Source organism: Lipotes vexillifer, unplaced genomic scaffold (assembly GCF_000442215.2).
Source record: "Lipotes vexillifer unplaced genomic scaffold, Lipotes_vexillifer_v1.1 scaffold639, whole genome shotgun sequence".
Classification (NCBI taxonomy): domain Eukaryota; kingdom Metazoa; phylum Chordata; class Mammalia; order Artiodactyla; family Lipotidae; genus Lipotes; species Lipotes vexillifer.
In genome coordinates this window covers 1,973,659-1,996,755 of record NW_006786377.1, presented here as the reverse complement: position 1 = coordinate 1,996,755, position 23,097 = coordinate 1,973,659, and the positions used below count along the sequence as shown (strand labels likewise).

The 23,097-nt window shown below is 42.3% G+C and overlaps 1 protein-coding gene across 1 annotated transcript in view; it reads left to right on the top strand.

Moving 5' to 3' along the window:
• The first annotated feature begins 10,442 nt into the window (after positions 1-10,442).
• Positions 10,443-23,097, top strand: part of ESR1 (estrogen receptor 1) — a 252,905-nt gene continuing 240,250 nt past the window's right edge. Inside the window, exons 1-2 of the mRNA XM_007458744.1 lie at positions 10,443-10,524; positions 12,535-13,056. Of these exons, the coding sequence (XP_007458806.1) occupies positions 12,605-13,056 (452 nt within the window). The 5' untranslated portion in view covers positions 10,443-10,524; positions 12,535-12,604. The remainder of the gene's footprint in view (positions 10,525-12,534; positions 13,057-23,097) is intronic.

Genomic DNA, 23,097 nt, shown 5'->3' with positions numbered 1-23,097 from the left:
TAAAATAGGTAGCTAGTGGGAAGCAGCCGCATAGCACAGGGAGATCAGCTTGGTGCTTTGTGTCCACCTAGAGGAGTGGGATAGGGAGGGTGGGAGGGAGACGCAAGATGGAGGAGATATGGGGGTATATGTTTATGTATAGCTGATTCACTTTGTTATACAGCAGAAACTAACAGACCATTGTAAAGCAGTTATACTCTAATAAAGATGGTAAAAAAGAAAACTGCATGGAGGTACTATTTTGAGAAACATCAAGAAGTTCAAAGATCCACCACATTAGTGAGTATGTAAGAGTTCAAATTGTACAGCCACAATAGAGGGCATTTAGGCAACATCTAGTAAAATGAATATTGCGCACATTAAACCTATGAGAATTGACTTATGTACAAGGTTACTAATTATAGCATTGTTGATAATTTCAAAAGTTTGGGGGCAAACTTAATTGCCTTGAATGGGGAACTGGCGAAATATATTATGATTCTTCCACACAATGGAATACTATGCAGCTGTAAAGAATGAGGGAGATGTTTATGCAGCAAAGTAGAAAGATATATTGTTAATGAAAACAAGAAACATGGCGCAAAACAGGGCATATGTTACTATTTTTAGAAAAGGATGCGGAAGAGTGAGTGAGTGTGTGTGTGTGTGTGTGTGTGTGTGTGTGTGTGTGTTCTATATGCATGGAATATCTTTGGAAGGAACCTTTTAAAAACTAACATCTGTTGCCTCTGGAAAAGGGAATTGGTGGGTGACAGGCAGAGGTGGGAGCAGATTCTGTCAGTATGGCTTTGGAAATATCTTTTGAAGATTAAAATACAAACTTCATGATATACTTAAAAGTAAATAAAAAACAAATTTTAAGTGAGATAATATCTATAAAGCACATGATAGTTGCTCAATGAACAGCCATCAGGCTTTACCTTAGGTCTCTGGTGATATATCAATAAAGAAATCAGCTCTAGAGAAAGGATGTTTTGGGATGTATTGATTGTTGTCAAACCAATCCGAAAGAAAAGTCTCCAAAACTGAGTATGAGCTCATACTGCACTAGCTCAGAGTGAACAGAAGTAATCCTCCCTACCAGACCAGCTTATAGAAAGGCTAAGGCAATCTGGTTCCTTTTGGCAACCTCTTTCCTCCCTACATATAGATGGGGGGTGGAGAGGGGGTGTTTGCAGATGATGAAACTGCCAAGAATATACACAAAGCTATTACAGCCATTGTGAGCAAGTGCAGGCTCAGAGTTATGAGGTTCTGGGTTACTTTCTGTGAAAACTCCTTTAAACAATGTGAAGAGTTTGTAACTGGAGTTGCAACTGTCCAGTCATCAAATGCTAGATTACTGCAAAACGGTAAGCGGGTCTGGTGGGCAGAGATGGAAGACTATATTAAGTATAGAGTGAAGGGTGAGTTTGGGCTGATTGAGAAACATTCATTTGAATGAATGTAGCATTATTTTCAAGGATAAGCATGTCCAGATTCTTGAGCAAGAGCTATATTTAGTTCAATCTTTCTTACGCCCATTCTGAAAAAGCTAAATGATCACGTCAGAGTCAAAGACCACATTTTGCATGAAAGAAAAACCAGTGGGAATGGGACTGTTAGACCTAAACTTTCACTCAGAAAATGACTTTATTGCTTTTTATGTTCTTCTGTCTCTAGCATCTCAATGTAGCAAGGAAGTAAATTTTAGGTATTTGGAATAGTCTCACCTTCAGTTTTTCTTTGGGAAAGTCATTAGTCCCTTTGATTTGACTGTTATGGAACATATCTTAAGAAAGCCATAACTTTGCCCCCAGGCACTGCTTGGGCTTGTTTATTATAGATCGTTAATTGCTCACACGAGAACAAAGACTGTACTGGGTAAGGACACATCCTCCTTGAAATGTGAAAAACAATTCCCTCAGGCACTCTGGGGGTTAATCAAGAGATAGTTTGATATCGCTCCTTCCTGTTTGGAATTTTCCATCAGCTTGAGAAAGAAAAACACAGGCTATGCCTTACCTACAGAAACCTCTTCCCAGGCCCTTTTGCAAATCTACAAGTAGAGATTGCCTTAGTTTAATAAGATTTTCCCTTTTTAAAAAATTCAAATACCTGCATGTGAAGTGAGAATGGAAATTAGTTCAATCAGATATGTTCCTATAAACTGCAGGCTGAAGTTAAGACTTTGAACAAGCTAGAATTTGGATGGGATGGGGGTTGGGAGAGTGGAGAGTTGTACAACTTGAACTCTGGGCAACCCACCCAAATCGAGACCTGAGAAGGTTGTGTTGAAGGAGTGTTATGACCGGGACTGTTGAAAGGGGAGGCAAGGGAGTTGAGATCACACGTGTGAGAGAGAACACAGTGGCTGGGCAGGCATCTTTTTTATTATTATTTTTTGGCTGCGTCGGGTCTTAGTTGCGGCACGCGGGATCTTTCATTGCAGCGAGGGCTCTTCTTTGCTGTGTGTGGGCTTCTCTCTAGTGGTGGCGAGCGGACGCCAGGGCGCGCGGGCTTTGTAGTTTGCAGCACGTAGGCTTAGTTGCCCTGCGGCATGTGGGATCTTAGTTCCCCGACCAGGGATCGAACCCACGTCCCCTGCCTTGGAAGGCAGATTCTTTACTACTGGACCACCAGGGAAGTCCCTGGGCAGGCATTTTTTTCTGCTGTGAGTTTGGATTAGAATTCTGGGCCTCATTGGAGTGACCTCTGTTGCCTAGGGATGGCCTCAGAGAAGAGGTAGGCTTGACATCACATAAGGAAGAGGTAGAGATGTATTAAGGACAGAAAATTGAGAAGAAGGGCAAGGTGGAGAAAATGGGAAAAAAACAACAATTTGTACATTTTAGCCATTTATTAGCATAAGGCATAAAAGTTGGTAGAATTTTTTTTTTTTTGTATTTATGGTACAAAAATTTGCTGGCAAGTGTCATGAAAAGTAATGTTTTTATTTGAGAATCAACCAAAAGTGTGCCACTATATTCTTCTGAATCTAGTGTCTATAATGTTATTCCCAGTAATCTTTCCAGTTAAGAAGCTATGGTTTTCAGGAAGGCTAGCACCTGTGGATCATAATGTAATTCCTGTGATGAGTATGATAGCAAAATGGAAAGGTATCTTTCAAATTAGATTCTCTTGGAAATTGGAATGTGTCAAATACAGTAAAGCAATTTTGGGGGTTAAAGATATATTTGCAAGTCTGTACAAGTTAGAAGATACAGGAAGGATATAAACTTTTCCTTTAGCTAGAAAGTTTGATTTGAATGATGTAGGTATAAAGGTCAGACCTTAATGAACCCTCTTCCAGGAGTAATGCATGAAAATTCATTTCCTCATGTTCATAAGGCAAGCTATTTCTCTGAACACAAGTTGTTTCAATGTTTTTAACTTATGTTCCCAAACCCTTCTCCCCATTTCTTTACCAGTGACTTGAGAATGTGAAGCAGTCTTGTTGTGTTTTCCAGAGTTGGAAAATTTTAAGACTCTAAGAATAGCCCACTGAGCCATTAACATTATGTCTCAGTTTGATTATACTGATCATGGCCCACACTAAAAGAAGAAAGGATGAAGTAACAACAGGGAGAGAATAGGGGTGTGGTAGAAAGAATGATGCACCCTAAACTTGAAGACCCAGATTCTAGTCCAGTTCTCCTGGACTAGACATTCAGCAAGTATGACCTTTCTTTATGGATACAATTAAGAGCTTAGGCTTGACAACCCATAAAGGGGCTATTAATTCTTTATTTTATTTTTTTGGCGGTACGCCGGCCTCTCACTGCTGCGGCCTCTCCCGTTGCGGAGCACAGGCTCTGGACGCCCAGGCTCAGCGGCCATGGCTCACGGGCCCAGCCGCTCCGTGGCATGTGGGATCTTCCCAGACCGGGGCACGAACCCGTGTCCCCTGCATTGGCAGGCGGACTCTCAACCACTGCACCACCAGGGAAGCCCAAGGGGCTATTAATTCTAATAGCCTGAGATAAGAAATCTGAGTTGTTCTAGAAAATATGAATCTGCTTCCAAATTCTCCTCTAAACTCTGGTTCTGAGTTCTTGCCGTTATATTCACTCCTTTCGAATTAAGTTATTGAGGAATTCAGTTAACAATGCAAATGTGATATCTGGGAGGGGTATAAACATTCATTATTCAAATAGTATTTATTGGGGCCAACTATGCATCAGGCATTCTACTAAGCGATGGGCTCATGGCTTGGAAAAAGACAGTCCCTGTGTGCCTTTTAAAAATTTATAGGTCAGTGGGAGGATACAGAGGAATACACAGGAAATTCCAACAGCGTGATAAGAGCCATAACCAGGGTTTTTTACGGAGCATTCATACACAGGCCCTGAAGAAAATCGAGGATATCAAGGAAGGCTTCCTGGTGGCTGTGATATCTCAAGGGAGACTTAAAGGATGGGTAGGACTAAGTCAGATGAAAAGAAATACGAGGAAGTTTCCAGGTAAGGTGAATTGAAAATATGAATATTTAGATTCAGACAGAGTCCACAGAGTTTGAGGAACTTGAAAATAACTCAATATGGCAGGAGCACATTACCTGTGGGAGAGAACGCTGGAGAAATGAGAATAATAATTCAAGTCCTTTTGCTCTTGAGAGAGACTACACTTCCCCTAGTATGGAGAATGGATAGGGGAAGAAAAAGGCTGGAGGCACATCTTGGGAGAGAAGATAGCGGCCTGAAAATAATAATGATGATGAAAAAAGGGAGTAGACTCAAAAGAGATCAAGGAGACAAAAGTAAAAAAGATTTGTGAGAGATCAAATATAGGGAGTGAGAAAGAGGGTTGAGGCTGAAGGCTGGATCTTTTTCTGGCTTTTGCACAATTACATGAACAGCAATGCCATTTGCTGAGATAGGAAACAGAGGGAAGAATAGGTCTGGGGAAGAGATAAGTTAATTTTGAACAAGTTGAGCTTTGAATGGCAAGCGCATAGTAGGTACTCAGGAAGTATTTATGAATGAACATGTAAGTAAAAATGTCTAAGAGGTATCTGGAAATGGCTCCTAGCCAGCAGAGAGCTCTTGGTTGGAGATTTCTATTTTTAAGTCTTCAATCTACAGATGAAACTTAGAACCCTGGGAGTGGTTGAGATCATCCAGAGGGAGAAGTATAGAGGGGACAAGAGGGCCTAGGGGCTGAACCTAGAGGAATACCAACATCTGTGGGCAGACAGAGGTAGAGATGCTATTGGACGTGGCTGAGTAGGAGGGGCCATTAAAGTAGGACTAAATACTAAAGCCCTAGAAGTAAGCTCTCTGAGGGCAGAGACGTTTGTTGTTTATGTTTGGGTGGCTGCTGTGGACTTAGATATGTCTTCCCTGAATTCATATGTTGAGGCCCTAACCTCCAATATGACTGTATCTGGAAATAGGATCTTCAGGAAGTAATGAAGATTAAATGAGTTCACGGGTGGAGCCCTAATCCAACAGGACTGTGGCCTTATGAGAATAGAGAGCTCTCCCCATCATAGGAGAACACAGCGGGAAGGCCAGAAAGTGAGTCCTCAGTAGGACTTGACCAAGCTGGCACCCTGATCTTGGATTTCTGGCCACCAGACCTGTGCAAAAATTAACTTCTGTTGTTTAAGCCACCCAGTCTATGGTCTTTTGTTATGGCAGCCTGAGCTAACTAAGACAAGGCCCAGCACTTAGACATGGCCCTGGTAAACAGTAGGTAAGCAATATTTTTTGAGTGAATTGAATACATGAGTTATTCTTTGACATGTTCATAAATATATCACTCTCTTGAGACAGTAGGATTATAACTGAGGGGGTTGGGAGAAGGGGCGAACACTGGTAAGCATGGCTAGCCTAGGGTGCTGGGTGCTGAGGGAGCCTGTATATCCAGATGAGTGTGGTAACAAAATAGGAAGAAAGACCCAAAAAGGCTCAAAACGGACAAATTTCCTTTCTTTTTTTGTTTTTTTTTGTTTTACCATTTGAATAAGGCTGGTTCTGAAATTGGGCCAGGTTCCTGGTTGATTACCAGGTGTGTGCGCGTGCGTGTGTGTGTACAAAGGCCCTCCTTAACAGTAGACAGTACTATTTGAATAATAGTACTAATAGTATTTGAATTTAGGCACAATCTGGTTATTGCTCTCCACAGAGAAATAATACCCTAAGCTGGCAATGAGATTCCTCAAGGAAACAACAGATAAAGGGAGAGAGTGGGACACGGGGTAATAATAATTGGAATAATTATTGGAATAATTGGAATTCTTTTACCACTCATGGCACTTATAGAGCAAGTACTTCCTAAACTGTCTTATGCCACATGCTATATAGTTAAATTACATAAACAATTCTCTAAAAAATGTAACGTGAAAGTTACTAAATTCTATTAAGCTGGAGAATTAAATCTGAATCACTCATTGATTTAGAATAAAGAGTAACCATTCTGCCTGGCAACCGAAAATCCAAACTATCTCCATCAGGTTCTGGGTAGGAAGACAGGAAATGGCATCTGAGGTGCTGAGTTTCATTAGAATAAGGATTTGGGGTTTTATTCTTGGCTTAAAAATCATTACGATTTTTAAATTTTAGCTTTTGGGGTGGCTGTTTAAGAACACGCTAGAGAATCGTGATTTCATTCGCTCCTCATTGACTCGTATCTTTGCAGGCTTCTGTAGCATTTGATCATGTAAAGCCTGTTATAGAAAAAGGTCCATGAATAGCGTGTTAGTAAAATTCTGTGGCCTTGAGGGAGCTGATCCCAGGGAGAGGGGTCTGACTGAGAGAAGGATAGCTCTGTACCTTGCTGACCGCTGTACCCTGACAATGCTGCATGCCCAGCACTGGACTGTTATGCTATTGGTTGGAAATGCAGTATATTATGTTCTCCAATGTGTAAGAGGTCATGGTTCACATTTTGGGCCAGGAGGCAAAATAAATCTATGATGATAGAAATCAGAACAGTGGTTGCCTGTAGGGGTTAGGTGCTATCTAAAGCAAGGCATGAAGGGAACTTTCTTGAGTGGTGGAAATACTCTATGATTTCATTAAGATGGTCATCACATGGGCATATCCAGACTTGTCAAACTGTACACATAAGGTACGTGCATTTCACTGCATACAAATTTTAATTCATAAGACAAAAATCAAAGGTCAGTTGAAAAAAACTCTAGGAGCTAATCAAAAGCCCTTAAAATAAGTAGTATGAAACATTTTTTTAAAGGCAGAAATTTAAAAGGAAGTTATTTTTCTTCTACTTTAGAGAAAAACAGATGGTGTCAAATAAATGTGCAGCATTTATGATCAAAATAATAATAGTCAAGTTGAACAGGGCTGGAGCTCCATGTCTCAGGCTGAAGGAACCATTCCTAGGAGTGTAAGCTATTTTGGAAATATTTCCACATTTCTTTTCTTTCGTGTTTCTGTTGGAGGAATCATGTTTTTGTAAATGTAAAAAGCTTTTAATGGAGCTAGAGAAGAAACTTTGTTTGGTCACAGTATTATCTGGTTACGAACTAAAAATTCAGAGCTCTCTCGTGAATCAGGCTGCCAAGAATTGCAGGCTTAATCCCCAAGACTGTATGAATTTGAATTGTGACTTTATGGCCTCAGTCAGTATGAGGATACCAAGATAATTGTCTAGCAAAAACAGTTTGAAAATGGGAGAACGTTACTTGGAAAGTTAGCTTTTAGAGATGGGTTACCCAGATAGATATAATATTATTTTATCCTGTTAAGTATCTGGATGAATAAATTAGCCAATATTTGATGATCTCATATGACCAGGCACAGGGCTAGGCACTCAGAAAATACCCAAATAACCCTTTGCAGACCCTGTCCTCAAGGAACTTCTTAGCAGGATGAGGGGATAAAAGTATATATAAATAACGAGTTCAAGAATGAATGTAATATTGGGTTGGCCCAACCGTTCATTTGGGTTTTTCTGTAAGCTGTTACGGAAAAACCCGACCGAACTTTTTGGGTAACTCAATACATGCATGAGAAATACCACTGGTGTTCAAAGGAGAGGAAATTACTTTTGAATATGGAATAAAGGCATTTTCGATGTGATAGCATTTGGCGGGGGTGGGGGGTGGGGGGGTGGAGCTTTCAAAAGGCTTTCCGCTGACAAGCCAGCAGAGTGGGGTTTGTAGGCAGAGAGAATGGCATCAGGAAAGCTTTGTGCTTGGAGTGTCAAGTTTTTTTTTTCTTTTGGCTGAAGCATTGGCTACACATCACGGGGAGGTGCACTAGACAGGATATTATGGGAAGAGAGGAAGGCCTGAACGTTGGAGGAAGCTATGATCTGAGTGAAAAGTAGAGCCAGGTCATGAGAAAATGGGTCTCAAAGCTGTAAAAACCAAGGAAATAAAAGGCAGCAGGATCTAGGAAGAAGTGAGGGGGAGGGAGGAGGCAGATGTGCCTACGAGACTCTTACAACGGGTAAGGTGATGAGGGGCTGCAGGAGGGCCATAGGAAGGTCAGGGAAAGGGAGAAATCGCAAAGCTAGAATAGTCAGGAGTGTGGAAGGCAAGGGAAAGACAGCCCTCAAAGAAGACTGTGGGACTTTAATCTGGGCGACTGGAGGGATAGTGATGCTTTTCACAGACTGGCAGGTTGAGAGGAACCCCATGTCTGGAGGAGAGAGAATGATGACCCATATTTTGAAGAAGCCAGCAATGCCCAGGAGATTGCTGGAAAAGTGGGTCTGGAGATGCACTCAGGGGTGGAGCTAGAGAAACAGACTTGCCCCTAGTTCACCTGCAAGTGCCAGGAAGTCACAGAGTGGGGGAGTGTGAGCCTGTGTAGCAGGGAGAGGATGGGGAAGAGGAGGGGGCCGGGGGCAGGACTGTGAGGCTGTTTGCCAGAAGCACTAGAAGAAAATTGGCAAAAAAGGTGCGGTGTCCTTTCCCACCCACTCTCATGAAGCCTGGGAGACGGCTCTTACCAGGAACAGGAAAGAGAATGGTGGAAAGAAAGTGTTCAGGAAAACTGCCTTTATTGGACATCTTGAATTAACTTTGATGGTTAGCTACAGAATAAGCAAAGTCTATGAAGAGATAATGAGGTTCCTTATCCTTCCCATGTTCAAGGAGAATATCTGCAAAGTCCCTGTCCGCCATCCTCCCCGCCTTTCTGTCTTTTTTCCTCTCCTTCCTCCCCCCATTCCTTCCTTCTCTTCCCTTCCCTCTCCCCCCTTCCTTGCACATTCCTGTTTTATTTTGGACTGGCCTAGGTCAGCATGGGTGGCCATGGCTGACCTAAAGGAGGAGTTAGGATTCACCACCATCAACAACAAAGGGTTCTGTGCTCCAATATTGCAATATTTTGGGTCTTTCAAAGCACAAAATATATATTTGCATTATGACATCATTAACATTTTTGCAACTTAAAAAAAAGTAACTTTTTACTTCTTTCTTTGTACTGGTCTCAAGAGTCACTCATAAATCTCTTGGTAACTGCATAGAGTCCCAGGCCAGAGACTGGCCACTCCTGGCATTGTGATTAGAGTCATTTAATACCCAAGGCAGTGACTAATGTCTGGCAACAAAGGCTCCACTAGGTGTCACATGTCCTGAGACACTGGGTGAGGGCCCCTAGGAGCACCGTCTTATTGTGTGTTAGCACCATGGTCAAGAGAAAAGTTGAGAACCTGGTGGATCCATGTGGGCACCGTTGAGAAATGAGAGACCCTTTCCCCATGATCAATGCCTCTAGAACCAGAAAGCCTAAAATCAGTTCAACAAAGGTACCCACCTTTGTCTTATCTTCCTACTCTGGGCTTTTAATAATATATCTTTTCATGTTTACAGAAAGCAGTCAACTGAGCTATTCATGGAAAGGTTTGTGGGTTTGGTTAATGAGGTGGAGGAATATTATGTTTCAGTTGGAAACACATCCCTAGAATGCCAAAACATTTATTCCAAAGTCTGGTTTCCTGGTGCAATCAGAGGCAAGGCAACAGTGTGTCTGTTCAGAGACTGGGGGCTGGGGCCAGCAAGGCATCAGATCCAAGTGTATCCCAGGCGGCTTTTATTGTTAAATTATATTCTTCAGGAAAAACCGCCCGTGTCACATTTTGTAAACTTGATATCTACACACTTTTGACTGGCATCCTATTTTAGCATAAGCCTATGATTTACAGCAAGCCTGTTTTCCCTCTTGACTAGGATGGCAGCAGAAAACATGGGGCACTTCCTAGGCTCGAAGTATAAGGAGCAAAAAGGGCTGGAGTTTTGCTTCTCCCCAATAATGCTGACTTGAGTGTGTCACCTTTCTCCCCAGGAGCAGACAGCAAGCTTCTCCTTACTCTCCACGGCCATTCATCCATCTCTGTGCAGCAGCCCAGTTGCTGTGCCTGCCGGGAGGGGCTGCCAAGTGCCCTGCCTACTGGCTGCTTCCCGATTCCCTGCCATTCCACATACAAACACAGCCCCACACGCTCTGCCTTGCTCACACACAGAGCCACAGGCACATGTGAGCACATTCTTTCCTTCATTCTCACTGTCTCAGCCCTTGACTTCTACAAGCCCATGGAACATTTCTGGAAAGACGCTCTTGATCCAGCAGGGTAGGATTGTTTTGATTTCTCTTTGTAGCTTTAGCATTTTGAGAAAGCAACTTACCTTTCTGGCCAGTGTCTGTATCCTAGCAGGGAGATGAGGATTTGCTGTTTTCCGTGGGTTTATGTGCGCATCTCCTTCTGCTTTCAGGACTTGTAAGGTTCTTTGTGTAATTTACATATAATTCAGCAGGTTCAGATTTTTAAGAGCCCTCCGAAGTGCTTTTGCATGGGTTTTAAAAAGACATTTGAAAATGCAAAGTGTGATTTACCGAAACGAAGTCATCTGTAAAAAAAATTGCTTTGGAAAGTAATGGTTGCTGGCCATAAAGAGAAATATCTGTGATTCACCTAATGTGTTTTTAACCCTTTCTGTGCTTACAATCTATAGTTACTGTTGCTGAGCTCAATTTTGGCTTCATAGTAAATCAGCTGCATCTGCATATTACCCCCAAATGGTCTGTCTGTTCTTGTAAGAATTAGGTAAAATGTGTGCTTATTAGTATAAAGATACCCCAAAATATTACTGTCAGTAACAGCATCCTTGTCATTTATATATGACACAAACATTTTGTCAGGTATTCTGTCAGGTGTTTGGTATAGCAGTTAAAGCAAAGTATCTGATGTTTATACCAGAGTTCATTAGGCTGGGGCAAAGGAAGTTTATTAAAAAGTATAAACTGTCCAAGATTATAGGTGCACAATATATTTACCATATCTTTTTAATATATACTTATATGTACAATTATATACTATATAGTATTATATATTATGTTATATATATATATAATGTACTTGAGCGTGTTTAGTTTTTAATTCAGTACAAAACTTTTTCCTATTTCTCTTTCAATCTGGATATTTGATTCTGCATATCCTAGTCCAAGTGAACCAAGAAGGTCCAATCATAGGATGAAAGAACAGAAATGTATCATTGCTTTTTAAAATTTGTTGGTTAGACCAACAGTGTAACCTAATTGCCAAAGATTTGATTAATGACCTGAGGTTATTTTTTTTTTATGGTAAGGTCACGTTTCATATTCAGTTTTCTGAAGTTTTGGTTGCATAATCAGTGGAAGGCATGAAGACCCATGTCCGCCTAACGGAAGGTTTTTGTAAATCGTCATTCACATTAGAATTCCTATTGGGAGCAAGTACAGTACTGTGGTCCAGCACAAACAGACGAGTCGGGCTGGGAGAATCTCAGAAGGTCGTGGCTGGAGGGGACCACTTTGGGAGAATTTTGAAGATGAGGAAAACTGAGGTTGGGCAGCACTCTCCTGCTGCAAAGCGCGGCTCTTCCTATATGTACACCTTGAATCTCCACCCCCTTCCCCCCAGATGCCTCCCATCAGTCCCGGCAGCTGCTAAATATAGCTGTCTGCATATTCAACCGCATACCCCACTCTATCTGCCGTATCTCGGTTACAGAGTGGTCCTCCCCAGGGTCATTCTATGTACACACTACGTATTTCCAGCCAACGAGGAGTGTGAATCAAACAGTAAGAGAGACAAACAGAGATAGATTGGAGCGTGGCACGGGGCACATAAGGTAGCACGTTAGAGAAAGCCGGCCCCTGGATTAGTCTTCCGAGTTTGTTTTAAACCCCGTCTTCTCTGGGCCACCTTTAGGAGATCCCTTGGCTCCCCCGCCCTCCTGCAGTGAAATTCAGCCTCTATCCAGCAGCGACAAGTAAAGTAAAGTTCAGGGAAGCTGCTCTTTGGGATCGCTCCAAAACGAGCTGCGCCTGGAGTGATGTTTAAGCCAACGTCAGGGCCAGGCAACAGCCCCTGGCCGGCTTCCAGCACCTCTGTAATGCATACGAGCTCGGGAGACCGGTACTTAAAGTTGGAGACCCGAGCCCGGGAGTTGGCGGAGCGCGCTCGCGCCGGGCTGCACTTGCTCGCGTCCGGCCGGCCCGCTCCATCGGAAGGGCCGGCTCCCGGGGCAGGGCCGGAGCTCGCGTCGCGGCGGGACATGCGCTGCGCCGCCTCTAACCGCGGGCTGTGCTCTTCTTCCAGGTGGCCGGTCGGCTGCTGAGCCCTCTGCCGCGCGGGGAGACGGTTTGCGCCTTGCCCGCGGCCACTGACCATGACCATGACCCTGCACACCAAAGCGTCTGGCATGGCCCTGCTGCACCAGATCCAAGCCAACGAGCTGGAGCCCCTGAACCGCCCGCAGCTCAAGATCCCCCTGGAGCGGCCCCTGAGCGAGGTGTACGTGGACAGCAGCAAGCCCGCCGTGTACAACTACCCCGAGGGCGCCGCGTACGACTTCAACGCCGCGGCCGCCGCCTCCGCGCCCGTCTACGGCCAGTCGGGCCTCGCCTATGGCCCCGGGTCCGAGGCGGCTGCGTTCGGCGCCAGCGGCCTGGGGGCTTTCCCGCCGCTCAACAGCGTGTCTCCGAGCCCGCTGGTGCTCCTGCACCCGCCGCCGCAGCTCTCGCCCTTCCTGCATCCCCACGGCCAACAGGTGCCCTATTACCTGGAGAACGAGCCGAGCGGCTATGCGGTGCGCGAGGCCGGCCCTCCCGCCTTCTACAGGTACCCGCGCCGCCCGCAGCGCCACGTCGGGGTGGCCGCCGCGCGCCCGGCGGCGGGAGGGAGCGGGGGGCGAGGGGCCGCGCCGCCGGGAGCTCGCGGGGCCCGCAGGCCGCGGGGCCGGGCGCCCAGCAACCCGGCCGCCGCCGGAACCGCGGACGCGCGACCCGAGGGCTAGCGCGCGGCCCGGCCCAGGGTCACGCGGGGATCTCGCGTTCGAGAGTCAAGTTCTCTGGCCTGGCGGCTTTGAAAAAAAAAAAAAAAAAAAAAAAAAAAAAAAAAAAAAAAAAAAAGCAACATTCTGTTCTCCACGCCCCCCCCCTCCCCCAGTGTCTGCGTGAGATGCAGATCCGAAACCCCGTGTGCTTCCTAACTAAACAAATATTGGAAAACTGTGCAAAGCAGAGGTTATTAGCGTGTGTGTGTGTGGGGAACACCCCAGAGCAAATAAACACAAGGTGCTCTGAGTCCCTAGAAAATGTCCCGCTTTGGTATTTAAGGCTGAAGGTGTCTGGGGCTAGCGGAGCTCAGAATTTTATTTATTTATATTATTAGTATTATTTTACAATTTTGTTTTAATGTGCTTGCCAAATTAACTTTCTCCTAGAATTTCGGGGTGGAAATATGCACGCTATGATGATGGTGATGATAATGATGGTGAAGGTGATTCCCTTGGGAAGCGATTCCTAGCACTGCTTTCCTCGCCCTCCCCGTCCCACCTTGGAGGGCTGTAGGATCGAATTGCGCTGCTCAGAGGAGCAATAGAGTTCAATGGCTCTTAAGGAGTTTCTGATTTCTGAGTTACCCGGCTGAGTCCGTGTCAGGGCAGACAGAAGACTTCTGACAGCCAGAGATTTATAAGTGTCCTGCGGGTTTAACACATGCCACATCGAAGCACGACTGTTTTGAAATACTTTCCTGACAGCTAAGGTTCATTTCTGGCCTACCAGGGAGGAGAATGCCCCAGGACTGGGGAGCAGGGGTTCAGCCCGGTTCTGTGCTTTTCCTTCAAGAGCGAAGAAGCAGTTGGTAGTTTGGGACCCTTTTGTGACTTAAGAGGCAAATGTTTTGTGTCCTTATTTATTTTTGCTTGTAGAGATTATACTTTCCTTCTCCCCTCTTCTTCCCATTTTCCTTTTGACAGCATCTCCCTTCTCTTCGTGATGGACTTGAGGAAGGCTTAGGCAGGTGGTCCGGGTGAATACCTGTGCCCTAGGTGCCGCTGGGAGGCCTCAGGGCACCCACGTGGCTGGGTGCTGAGTTAGGCACTGCCTGACTGTACACTGGTGCCTGGACTCGCCTTCCACTTTCACCCAGATCTTTCTGTATAGCAAGCTGTGGACCGATTTTCCATCCAGTGTTCTGTATCCACAGATATTTGTAGCAGAAGAAATAGGAAGATGCAGGGTGGCCCCAGAGGATTGTGAAGGCAGACTCTTGGGGTATCTGAACATACTCCACATCCTTCAGCCCCTCAAAGGACTTTAGAACATCCCACAGCCAAGCAGGTCCAGCCTGAGTTATTCCTCAGAAGACAAACAATGAACAAAACTTGAAAAAGTTGGCATCTATCACGTTAATTTAACTTGTTTTAATTCAGGGTTAAAATGGAAAACAAAAAAGAATTTATTCTGCCCACTTTTTTTTAAAAAAGTGTTAGAACAAAGTATAACGATTAAGTCTAACTCAAACCTTTTAAACTCCTTGTTGTGAAGGAAGGCAGTGGTATGATGTGAATTCCATAACCTTACGGTAGACTCTAGAAACTATTTTCTTTTCCATTTAATTTTCAGTTCTTTTATTGCAAATTAATGCCACTGAATTTCAATGGGCACTAATGAGGCTGCTTCTCAGTGGATTATTTACTGCCTTGCTGATAATTACAAAGTGAGCATGGTCAAATAAAGAGGGGAATCACGTTTTATTCAAAATTGTTCATCATACCAGTGGCAAATAATATCGCTATAACATGCCCCATCTTAAACTTTTTGCATTAGATGATATTCAGATACTTTTAGAATAATAAAAAAATATATGGAACTTAAAAAAAATAAGGTAAAAAACTCATACACATGGGATTCTGTGTGGAAATTCAGTTTTAGAATAATTTTTTTTTCCTTTGTCGTTTATTTACCATAACATCCTGTCTTTTTTGTTTGAATTCTGCCTTTATTACCCAGGGAGGAAAAGAAGGCTCTGTGAAATAGAGTTATTTCAAGTAGACAGATGTTACTTAATATTTTTCCCCCTCTCAGTTTTGCTGTTTGACTCTGGGTAAAAATAGCTGATTAGATTCTTTTAGGAACCTCTAATTTTCTTCAGTAGTTACCAAAAGTTTGGGGGGCCAGAAGCAATGTTTTCAAACTGCTTGTCATGACCCAGAGGATTACCAAATTAGTTTAGTGAGTCTAGAACATTTTTTTTAAAGGAATAAAATAGGAAAGAATATAATAGAAAATAGCCGAGTGGGTAATATCTAATAAGGGAAGGTTTTGTTTCCTGAAAATTTGTTTTAATTGTACATGCTTGTTTGTGCTGGCTGTGATTAAAAATGTATTTCTTATGTGGTTTGAGGTAAAGAAGTTTGAAAGCTACTGACCTAAAATGTTATGGTCAGTAGAAAACAAAAAGTTTAGTTAAGTGGCTGTTTTATCGACACAAATCAAAAAGCAGTTTTGATTGTCTTTATTTTATTTTTCTCTTACAAATTAGCTGGTGACTTTGGGTCAGTTAGATTAAGCTTTATTACTTCTGGTTCTTAACTTTTCCATTTATAAAATGCTACTGTGTGGATTGCCCACTTGAATGTCCCACAGGGATGTTCAGAGAATTTATGCGAAGTTCACATCATTTAACATTAAGATGCTATGGGTATTTTCTTCTTTTGGCCACAATATGTAGCCTTATTTATGCATGAAGAAATGTAACAGATAAAACTGCCCTGGACATATAGTAATGGGGAAAGATTGTCACATGTACCAACAAGTTGTTATTAAAAGGGAATAAATTTGTAAATAGGCAAGCTGTGACTCTGCAAAATATGTCTTACCTAAAATGTCATGATGAAGGCAAGTGGGAGTTATCTTATCCTGGGTACTTAGCAAGTTCAAATATCTTAGGGAGTTTGGATAAAATTGAAGATGAAAATTAATTATATCCACTATGTTTTTAAAAATTCAAATGAGGTATTTAATACTCTGTGCTGATTTCAGTTTTATTACTCAATATTCTTAAAGGCTAAATATTGCCCACTTCTCCAAAAAACTTGACCAATATACAAACCTTTTGCATCAAAGCCAAAGCCCTAGTGATTTGTCTGCTGTCTGTATGCATATATTTAGTGTCCAGTTTGTGCATTGGTGAACACTTAGAACTATTTCTCAACTTTGAGCAAGGCTCACTTCTAGGGAGAGATTTGAATGGTTAATTTTCTAGTTTTGAGTAATTCTTTCTTTGTAGTTAGGTTATATCTCAGCACCCTTTTTCCCTGTTCTTACTTTTTTCAGTCATTTAAATTGTTACTGTTTACCTGACTCTTTGTGTTGGTCTAAGAATAGTTCAAGGAGCCACATATTGCCTGGGGAATGAGTATATTTTAGGTTGAAACAGAATCACATCTTCAAACCCCATTTCATTTTCACCTACTCTATGTGGCTTGTACGTGTTTTGTAAAAAGTCCCTGAAAGGTAATTGCCACTTATTCTAACCTTCTTTCTCACACTCCGGTGATTTGGATCTCTGGGTTACTTTTGTGAATATATTTAAGATGTGACATTCATAATTTGGGAAGGTTCAGGTTCAGCATTTTGGTTTCTTATTATTTTAAGGATGTAAAAGACAGGGGTAAGAAATGGACAATGACAAGAACAATAGATATCAGGAAAAACTATAAAAGATGTCAAACTTTCCGATCATGATAAGACATTAGTACTTTTGTCAAGTGAGCTAGTATATGTGGAAGCAGTACATAAGCTATACAAGCAATCGCTATTTTATTCACATATTAATATTTGTTCTGGTGCTTTTGTAAGCTAAAAAAAAACTGCAGGGAAGAACTGATTTAAGTGGTCAGGAGTTTCACTGCAAATATAGATTGATGATAATATGAACTCATTTTCTGTGGAAGCCAAATTTAAATAAAATCTTTATTACCATCTGCAACATTTGTTTGCAGTCTGGGTTATCATAAAGAACATCTATCTTATAGATACATTTTTCTAAAAAGTCAAAACCCCGATTACATGATAATAGTTTTATGTAAGGAAATATATGAATTTTAATTCTATTTTTTCTAAAATGCATATTCAGCACAAAAATTATAACTCTAACTCCTCCCAGTGACTTCAGTATTATTTTTAATGTAACGTTAGAAGAACCCAGTAGAGAGGGCTAAGTGTGTTCCCTTCTTCTCTAGGACACATTTGACTTGATAGAGGCAAATTACTCATTTGCTTTAATTCCAAGTCTCAGTTTGCTTATTGAAGAAAGGAAAGCAGAGTGGCCACAACTGTTTAGAACCCAAATTCATACTCCAGAAAAAGATGGTATATAAATCCCCCAAATACAGCTGCTTGAACACAAACCAGCCAAAGTGAAAGTGTAAAGGATTTCATGAAAGGAGGCCGTCCATCAAAATATCATCCAGCAGTTTTATTTTATATTTTAAACTCTGCTGACGAATTGACAGATAGCATCATTTTAAAAAGCGGTGTGTCTGAGCTGTCCCCTACTCCATCCCTGAAACTTACCCTCACAGCGTCCTCTGAAATCTGAGGACTTAAGTGGGCTGGAGGTGAAGGGAAGCACCTTGATAATGTTCTTGAGCTCATGAGAGAAGAAAGCATGAATGCTGAGTTCTGCACCTTAGAGAATATTAGTAGGAATTATGGGGGAACATTTCGCATTAATCAACAACACTTTTAATTATATGTACATGTTTAAACCCTATTAAAAATGTGAAGGCTAGAAAGGCAACTGTTTTGGTCCCAAATGACAACATTTTCTATGGTTTAACAAAGTGATAATTGAATAAGAAGGAGTAGGGCTGACTCTTGGAAGTATTATGGTGGTGTGACGGTGGAATCCACAATGATGGTGGCTGTGGCGGCAGAGAGAAGGAGGAGGAAGAGGGTGACGGTGATGACAGTCATGATGCTAGCGGCAAGGACGTGTCGAAGTCAGTTGGGGTAGTATTTCTGGATGCCTGTTATGTAGCCTGGAGATATCTATCCAAAGAGAAATGAAAATTTTTTAATGTACTTTACTCATTTTTGTGGAGTTATAATTTATATATATAGTCAAAATTTTCAATAAGAATACTATCAATAACATGAATACCATAAATCTATTAAGTACCTCCCATTGCTATACAGAAATTAAAAAAGAAAAATCCAAACACACCTGGATTTTTTTCTTTTGTTTCTCCCCTGAACTTTTTAGAGGAACACATTGAGTTCTTAGTTTGTTCCCATAACATCTCCTTTAATCAAGTGTGTCATCTTTCATGATATAGTAGGCGACTTTGTCTTTTCATTTTCTACTCTCTGAAGCTCCAGTGAATTAGGCTTGGGAAAATTATAGTAGATCAATGAAAGTTAATAAAGTTAATTAAGAAACATTCAGGACTGGATATCTCCCAGTGAGCCCTCGATAAACTCAGCTAGGGTCCTTCTTTTTGAGGGTTCCCCAAAGTTGTCACCTTCAAGACGGGCCAGTGACCTCTGAGGTTTCATGTTCAGATTCTTACCTTCAGCTTGGAAGCTACAGAGCTGTCTGGCCCGAAGCCTCCCCCTCCGTGGTTGTGGTCCCATTTCCAGCCTGCATCCCTCGCCCTCATTCCCCCTGTTTCCAAACAGTGGCGAGTGCAGGGACCCAGCAGCCTTCATGTGTGCATGCCAGGCACTACTTAGTGAGCAGTTTTCTTGGCAACTCGATTCACGATTCACTTCTCTCACATAAAGACTTGGAATTTCTTTTAAGACCCTGAAAGTAAAAGAGAATTCTCTTTTAGTTTCCTGCAACTAAATAGTGTTAGAAATAGTAATTTTTGCATTGGCATCCTTTCTCTTTCCTCTGCTGATCTTTGTTTTGATAGTCCGTTCTCCTGTTTTCTGGTTTCTTTGCTTTATTTTCTACTGTTCTTCCCTTTAAACTTTTCTTGGCTTCTCTTCGGCTATCCAGCTTTCTTTTTTATTTTCTGTTTTAGTCACTCCATCTGTGTAGTCCCACAGTTTTCCTCCCATCTTTTCTGGTTTATTTCTTTATTGACCTCTGTTGTCTGTTATTTTAATAAAATTTGGAACAGGGCTCATCAGAGTTCCTCCCTAGCCTGAGAAGGCCAGTGGTATAAGAATATGCCTTAATAACTCATTCACTACATTAAAAGTGGCATTAACTACAGTAAAAGTTTCAAAAACGATTTTTTCTTGTCCTTAAGGATAGACGCTTAACAACAATTCAGGAAGAAAATTTCACTTAGTAAAATTGCTTTCGTAGCTCATTCATTCATTCATTCATTTGGCTACGTTGTTCCAAAGTGTGTAGCTCATCAAAGGCATAGATGAAATATCAATAAAATGTGTGTTTGTACTCCTAGCAGTTAACATATCAGTGTTAGCACAGAGCAACCAGGAGTCTTACTGCATGAGTGGGTGAAATCCTGGGGCCACAGGCTTCTGCATGTCGATTTGGTACGGAGGTGACAAAAAGTGCAGCCTTTGCTGTGGTCTCCCAGTGGCCTACTTTTCAGGAATCTAGATCCACGTGAAGTTACACCATGCATTTAAAACCGACTGTAATTTCCCACTTCATCAACAAAAACATTCCTCTTTGAACAGTCGTAGGTACATCCAATGATTCATTTTACTTACTTCATGAAGGTATTTTAAGTGGGGTTTTTTTGAAGATTTTTTTTGATGTGGACCATTTTAAAAATCTTTATTGAATTTGTTACAGTATTGCCTCTGTGATATGTTTTGGGTTTTTGGCCACGAGGCATGTGGGATCTTAGCTCCCCAACCAGGGATTGAACCTACAGCCCCTGCATTGGAAGGCGAAGGCTTCTGGACCGCCAGTGAAGTCCCTAGTTTTGTTTTTTTGTTGTTGTTGTTGGTAAAACTTTCACTATACAACATTGTCAGAAACATAATTGATTTTAAGGGTGCTTTATGCTAACTTTGACTTCTGCTGTTTTTGGGGGGAGGGGGGAAGACATACTTCTGCTGGATTATTTCAAGCACTTCAGAGAGAGAGAATGTGCATTCTAATTTGAGTACAGGATACAATTTAGTTACAATAGGAAGGTATTTTCTTTAGTTATCTGACAAAACTTGAGAGGCCTCCAGAAGCCTCTTGGATTTCTAATAGGAGGAATCCCTGAGCACTGGTCCAAGCAGAAAGCCTATCTTACATCACTGTATTTCTCTCAGCCCTTGGCAAAGTGCACGGCACACCAAGTCCCTAGAAGCATGGTAGGCAGGAAGCATCAGTTACCCCGATTCCCTCTGGTCTCTTGCAGGGAGAAAGGCCAGTCAGGAAGAGATGTTTAGATGGGACTGGAAGAATGTGGGGAGTCTGCGAATACCCCTTTCTCAGGAATGAAAATGCAAAGGACTCCACTGGGCACTTCAAGTTCAGTGATTCCCAGTATTCACAGACTGCACTTTTATGAATTTGCATACTTGCTGACATTTTTGTAACCTTCCGATCAGGACTCATCGCACTTTCTCAGTCATTCACAGTAGCACGGCCGTGCACAAAGTAGTGAAAAATTTGAGTCATCCCACATGCACGTTCCTAGCTGAGGTCAAATAAGGCGAGCTCTGCCTGCTTGTTTTAGCTCTCAGACTGTAAACAAGTGTCCTGTTTGAGGTCCATTTAGTGCCACTTTGTTTGTGTGTTTTTTGCATTTTTGTCCTTTTCATTAGTGACTTTGCTGTTTAAAAAGCATAGTGCTGAAGTGCTGTCTAGTGTTCCTAAGTACAAGAATGCTGTGATGTGCCTTATGGAGAAAATGCTTGTCAGATAAACTTCATTCAGCATGAGTTACAGTGCTGTTGGCCATGATTTTAATGTCAACAAGCCAACAACATAGGTTAAATAAGGTGTCTGTAAACAGAAACACACACACACACACACACACACACACACACACACACACACACACACACACACAAAACAAGGCTGTATATTGCTTGGTTCATAAAAATGTTACAACCGGAGGCTCTCAGGAACCTAACCCTGTATTTCCCCTAGGAGTGACGGTTTAGTATATTCACTAATTCAGTGTTTGTGGCTTCTACTCTGTACTTCATAGAACTTAACTTGCAAGTAATAAGAATTGATTGTATATAATAAAGTGATGAACGCACAGGTTTGGGAGACCAGCAGCTTGTTTCTTGACCCTTGCCCAGTTGTAATCTCTGGCTCAATGTGCCTCAGTTTACTCAATTGTAAAATGCCAATCAAAATAGGACCTACGTGTTTTGGTTGTTGCGAGGATTAAACCCAACAACAAGGATTACATTTCAGAGACGTCAAGGGCTGAACACACACCCAGCACGTAGCCAAGCCACAATTTTTTATTACTTCTTTAGAAGGGAATTGGTAACTCTACGCTGAATAAGGTGAATACGAGAGCTCCTTAAGAGTCTGGAATGTTTGTAACTTCCCTATATTTGTTTATTTTGCCTTCAAGGGCAAAACTTCCTATTGTGATTGGAAGTTAAACTTTTCCAACCTAAAGGAAGCAGGAAGCTAGTATTTTTAGAAATGCTTAGCGTATGCCAGATACTGTGCGAGCAAAACAAAACAAAGCGACTGTAATAAACTCCAAATAAATAAAAAATAAATAAATCAATAAAAAAGAGGGAAAGGCATTAAGTGTTCTGGACTGAAGCAACTCTAGAGAGGGACGTAGTTGAAATTGACGGAAGCAGTCTACGGAGAAGCCATGATGTACAAGGGCAAGGAGGGAATTTCTCTGTGATTCGGAAAGAAGGACGCAGAGACGGAAGACGGATAGAAGCCAGCATTTATAGAGCATCTGTAAAAGAGGATTTTCAACCTGGCCGCACGTTAGAATCAAGGAGGATTTCAGAACCACCCAGATGATTAAAAAACTACTGAGACCTGTGCCATATCTCGGCAGTTTGGATAACTGCCCTGGGGGTGAAGCGTGAATAAGCAATTTAGAGAACAAAACAAAACAAAAAAACTCCATGGGCTTTTCTCCTGGGCAGTCCACTGATTGGAAGTCTCCCAGCACTTCTGTAAGTGTTATCACATTTAATCTTCCTATGCCTGTCTGTCACGGTGGCCCCAGGGTTTTGCTGTGTTCTGACCCGGAGGAAGACTATTCATACCCAGGGCTGCCTGTTTTCCAAGTCTCCATTTCACTGAGCCTCTTGGGTTTCAGAAGCAGAGGGAGGAAGGAGCGCTGAGGAGAAAAATGACAGTAACGTTAATTTCTACTCATCTTTCCAAAATAACGTATAAAGTAGGCGGTTGCATTGGATATTGACTAGATACAAAGAAGGCAAATGGAAGAGTATGAGGTTGCAGACTTGCCACAGGACATGAAGACAAAATTAGGAAACGACCGAAAACATGAATGCGAATACAGTTGACCCTTGAGCAACACAGGTTTGAGCTGCTTGGATCCATGCACAGCCAGATTGGTTTCAACATAAGTACTACAGTGCTACACGTTATGCTGTTGGCTGGATCCACAGATGCAGAACTGGGGGATACAGGAGGAACCATGGATATGGAGGTGGGCTATAAGATATACCAGGAATATTTTTAATGAAAGTACAGTTGATGTACAGCATTATGCTCATTTCAGGTGTGTCTATACTCGGATTTTCGATTGGGCTGAGGGTTGCTCTCCGTAATCCCCATGTTCGTTCAAGAGTCAACTGTACACACCTGTGCCGATTAGCGGGCATGATTTGGGTTTTTGGTAAAGGTTTAGATAATTGGAGGTCATTGAAATCCTTGAACCTTCCCCCCCAACAGGGTTCTCTTCTCTTTAGTTCTTCCGAT